The 4,383-nt window shown below is 54.6% G+C and overlaps 1 protein-coding gene across 1 annotated transcript; it reads left to right on the forward strand.

Annotated features, from left to right (window-relative positions):
* Positions 1–513: 513 nt before the first annotated feature.
* On the forward strand, positions 514–3,987 carry LOC116547707 (golgin subfamily A member 6C-like). Its single transcript, XM_032273565.1, has 8 exons — positions 514–592; positions 963–1,102; positions 1,428–1,505; positions 2,656–2,874; positions 2,958–3,060; positions 3,141–3,241; positions 3,340–3,466; positions 3,553–3,987. The coding sequence occupies exons 1-8, from the start codon at positions 520–522 to the stop codon at positions 3,654–3,656; spliced, it is 945 nt and encodes a 314-aa protein (XP_032129456.1). The 5' UTR covers positions 514–519; the 3' UTR covers positions 3,657–3,987.
* Positions 3,988–4,383: the final 396 nt, after the last annotated feature.

Raw genomic sequence — 4,383 nt, forward strand, 5'->3', positions numbered from 1 at the left:
ACCCTCCAGCCCTCGAGCCGCTGTGGAGCAGTCCTTGAGCAGCAGTTACAGCAGTTTCTACAGGAGCGGGAACTGCTAAAAGCACAGGTGGCAGAGGTGAGACTTTGCAGAGGGAGGGATGTGGAAGGAAGATGACCCCAGGTGGCCAGGAGCAGGTGAGGACCAGTGACAGCCCTTCCTATCTTCTGGGTCCATTCTTACAGGTGACGGAGTGTCTTAAGAAAGCTCAGCTAGAAAGAGACGCATACGCTCAACAGCTCAAAACAGAGAGGGCGCGGTGGCAGCAGCAATTGCTGAAAATGGCAGGAGAAGTGAGAGCTGACCCTTCAGCCCCCACCTCAGATGGCTCAATGGATCTTCCTGGGGATCTGTAAAATGAGAATAGTCCAGCCAGGGGTGGTCACGGGACTGGTCTTTGTGGAGCTGGGGGTGGAGAGGGAGACGGTAGGCTGTCCAGCCACCAGCCCCTCTCTCCAGAGCCACTTCCCCCTGTGCTTTGGGCAGATTGAAATATTCAAAATGGAGAAAAGACAGGACACAATTAAAATCGAGGAGCTGAAGGGGAGCCTTGCCCACCTACAAAACCATCTGGGTAAGATGAGGCTGGCATGACCAGGGAGCAGGACTGGCATCAGAGGACTGTGGGGGTGGCTCAGAGTGCCCCAGGGAGGTGGGTGGCTGGAAGTGCTTTGAGGCAGAGGGAAAGAGGTCTGTGCCAGGAGACAGCAAGTCTTGTAATCTCCATGAGCCTCAGTGTCTCCATCAGCAGAGGGAGGAGTGCCCGTTGCCAGCCACCCACAGTGCTCTGTATCTGAAAGTGGCTTGGAAGACTGGCTACCATTTGGGTGCGAGGAATCATTAGCAGTGAGGCCAGGTTTGGGGAGCCTGAGAGGAGCTGTGCACCAAGAAGAGTTTTTTGTTTTGAGAATCCAGAGGCCCTTATTGTCTGCTTCCTTTCTCAGCTGAACCCCCAATCCCGAAGCCCCCAGCAGGGCACTCTGACTTGGAGAAGAACCTAAAAACTGAAACCAAGTACCTGAGAGACGAGCTGCGGGAACAGGAGAGACTGCAGGAGGCGAAAATGTGGCTCCAGGAGCAGGAGGTGAGGCTGAGAGAACAGGAGCAGAGGCTTCTTGAGCAGGAGGGGCTCCAGGAGCAGAAGGAGGAGCTGATGTGTTGCCCACCTGGGGACCCTGCTCTCCTCCCCAGCCCTCCGGAACTTTGATTTCCCACCTGTAAAATGGGGGAGTGTATGAAATGAGGCTTCTAAAGGCACCTGTGAGTACAGCCCTGCTCTGATGGCTGTGGGAGAAAGGAGATAATTTGTCTAACCTGCCTCCACCCTTCCCGGTGCCATGAGAGGGAGACACCAAGTTCTGGGGTCTCCAGCTGCAGTGGGTGGCCGCTGATTGCTTCTCTCTGTCCAGAAGAACGAGAACAGGAGCGCACTGCATTTGGAGCAGGAAGGAAAGGAGCTGCAGGAGAAGCTTGGCGAACAGGAGACGGTAACCCCTGCCCCATCCAGGAGGGCTGGGAGGCAGGCACCGGCCTCTGGGGAGGGGAGGTGCAAGGCCACAGGCAGCTCCACCCTGGGGGCAGGTGACCCCACACCCTCCAGGGCAGTCCTGTGACCGTTTCTTGCTTCCTGCCCTCTGACTTTTAGAAGCGGGTAGCCCTGGGCTCCTCTTAGGTCTGGACATCATCATCCCAGCTCCAGGCATGGAGCCCCCCAGTCACAGGGCAAGAGACAGTGGTGTGAGGGGTTCTTTATACTGGGTGTGGTGGCTTACACCGGTGATCCCAGCACTTTGGGAGGCTGAGGCAGGAGAATCACTTAAGATCAGGAGTTTGAGACCAGCCTGACCAACATGGCAAAACCTCATCTCTACTAAAATTACAGCAACAACCACAAGAACAAAGCCGGGCGTGGTGGCACACCAGTAATCCCAGCTACTCAGGGGGCTGAGGCATGAGCATCGCTTGAGCCTGGGAGCTGGAGGTTGTGGTGAGCTGAGTTTGCACCACGACTCTCCAGCCTGGGCCACAGAGTGACACTCTGTCTCAAAACAAAACAAATCAAAGCAAAACAAAATGAAAGTCTCCTTAGATCCAAACTGGATTCTGGCCTCGGTCCCACTGGTCACCATTCGACTACTTTGCATCCCTCAGTCTCTGTTTCTTTAACTTCCAAAGGAAGTTAGCATTTTCCTTGCGTGGGTGCTGAGGATTAAATGAGATGATGCGTGGAAAGCATTAGGCATGTAGCACACTTGGCAGATGGTGGTCGGCTCCCTCTGCTTTTCCACCAGTCTGTGGCCTACAGTTTAAATGGTGAAAGGAAGGACGTGAGGTTTGAGGCTGGGGAAGGAGGCATGGGGCTCTAGGCAAGGGAGGCAGTCTCTCAGGCTGGAGCCAGGGGCCAGGCGCCTGGGCAGACCACCTTCCTCTGTGGTCCCTCCCAGACCCCCTTATGCTCTTGATTTCTCTGCCTTCTGATTCCTCTGGACCCTCACCCCTTCCAGGAGCCAGTGGCCAGACACCTTCATGATTGACAGGTGCACTCTCTGAGGCTCCAAGGGAAGGGGCTGTGCTCCACCTCCCTGCCCTGTCTGTCCTGTGTATGCCCCTAAACGACTGCTCCCCTCTTGCCTTCAGGTGCCACTTCTGAACACTGCTGGAGCCGGTGCCCAGGAGGAGCAGGCACGGCTCTGTGAGCAGCTCCAGAAACAACAGATGTGCTGCCAGCACCAGGCACACCCAGTGGCCTCGGCCCTGAGGGAGCCAGAGGCAGCGGCCGCAGCCACAGGGACTGGGAGCAACCGTGGGTGTGGGGAGACCCAGCGGGCCCTGCAGGGCGCCATCGACAAGCTGCAGGTGAGTGAGTCCTGGCAGGGGCCAAGAAGGGTGGGGGTGGGACTGGTCACTGCAGAGGTGTGACCCCATTATTTCGGCTCCAGAATGACTTCATGGCCGTCGTGAAGGAAAATGCGGACCTGAAGGAGCGGGTGGAAAAACTAGAACTCGGATTCATCCAGCTCTCTGGAGAGAGAGACATGATAAGTGAGCAGGAGGCCAGGGCAGGGCAGGGGAGCTGCAGGGTGCTGGGAGGGGCCCCAGTGTCTGAGCCTGTCCTCCTGCAGGAAAGTCCATCAAACCAAATGACCATCAGACAGCAGTGGCCAAGACCCAGCACCAGAAGAACGATGTTAGCATGATGTCCGAGGCCGAGGAGGGGATGAAGGTAAGGTGTACAACATCTCTGCGGGGGTGAGGGGGATGGGGGTGGGCGTGAGCTTGGGTGCCAGCACCGGCGTGGCAGCTGAGCACCCCTATCTCCAGGTGAAGCCGCTGGAGCTGCAGGGCCCAGTGATGCAGCTTATGATCGGCCACGAGGTCCAGCACCCTGCTAATGATTCCACTCCAGGGGCCCCAGCCCCCCAGGAGCTTGGTGCTGCTGACAAGGATGGTGAGTAGAGCCCTCAGGTGGGGTGGGCAGGCAGGAGCAGAGGAGGCTGGCACTGCGCTCAGATCCCCGCCTCCCTCTCTCCAAAGAATTTTATGAGATGAGCCCGGACGACGACAGCGACAGCCTGGAGCCTGCAGTAGGGAGGGTACACCACACCCCACTGCACCGCAGATGGCTCAAGGCTGTGTGAGCTGCGGGATGGCCAGCAACACCGACCCTTGGGCAGCAGTCCCTCTATGCCATGCTTTTACCCCACTGCTGCGAAGGAGGAGGTAAACATCACCATCAGCTAAGAGCTGGCCAAGAAATTTACGGAAGTAAAGGAACAAAGTTATACAGTTAATCTTCTACATGTTACTTTATTTCAATGTTAGAGCCACTCATGATGATTTGTGTTTCTAATTTATAGTTTATTTGTAAAAAGTTAAAGGACAGTGGGTCTTCGTGTGGCTTTCACTGATGTTCACTCTGGCATCCTTTAGCATTTTTCATTTTTAATTTGATAATTGTAGGTCATTAGCATGCCTACATGTGGTGGGAGTTCAAACACACAAAGACCCACTATCGGCACAAAACCATTCTCGCTAGTTTCGAATAGGCTGCCATGGTTTTTAACGTTATTGCAGCATGTATATTCACTATGGAATTCAGATACAATTTGCTTATGTTCTGCTATGATAGTTGATGGAATCCTGATCACAGTGAGCTCTTAATTAGCTCAATATGTGCTTTGCCCTCACGTGCACACTGTTTATTATTTGTAAGGTGCCAATATGAGTACTGACATTTAGAGTTGTTGAAAAGCCGAGAACTGGAAACAGCCTTTCTTCTATGTTCTCTGTATTGCAAATGGGAGTAATAACATTTTTGGGAGCTTTTAAAATCTCACAGAAGAGGAAAGTGGCCTGCTCTGGCAG

This window comes from Sapajus apella, unplaced genomic scaffold (genome assembly GCF_009761245.1).
Source record: "Sapajus apella isolate SASKATOON/1434 unplaced genomic scaffold, GSC_monkey_1.0 scaffold4243, whole genome shotgun sequence".
Taxonomy (NCBI): domain Eukaryota; kingdom Metazoa; phylum Chordata; class Mammalia; order Primates; family Cebidae; genus Sapajus; species Sapajus apella.

What these genes read in the sequence shown, in the direction of transcription:
- LOC116547707 (XM_032273565.1), top strand. Translation starts at nt 520, where the DNA reads ATGGAGAAAAGACAGGACACAATTAAAATCGAGGAGCTGAAGGGGAGC. An exon ending in TGGAGAGAGAGACATGATAA is followed by an intron (nt 3,061 to 3,140) that starts GTGAGCAGGAGG and finishes GTCCTCCTGCAG; the next exon opens with GAAAGTCCATCAAACCAAAT. An exon ending in AGGCCGAGGAGGGGATGAAG is followed by an intron (nt 3,242 to 3,339) that starts GTAAGGTGTACA and finishes CCCTATCTCCAG; the next exon opens with GTGAAGCCGCTGGAGCTGCA.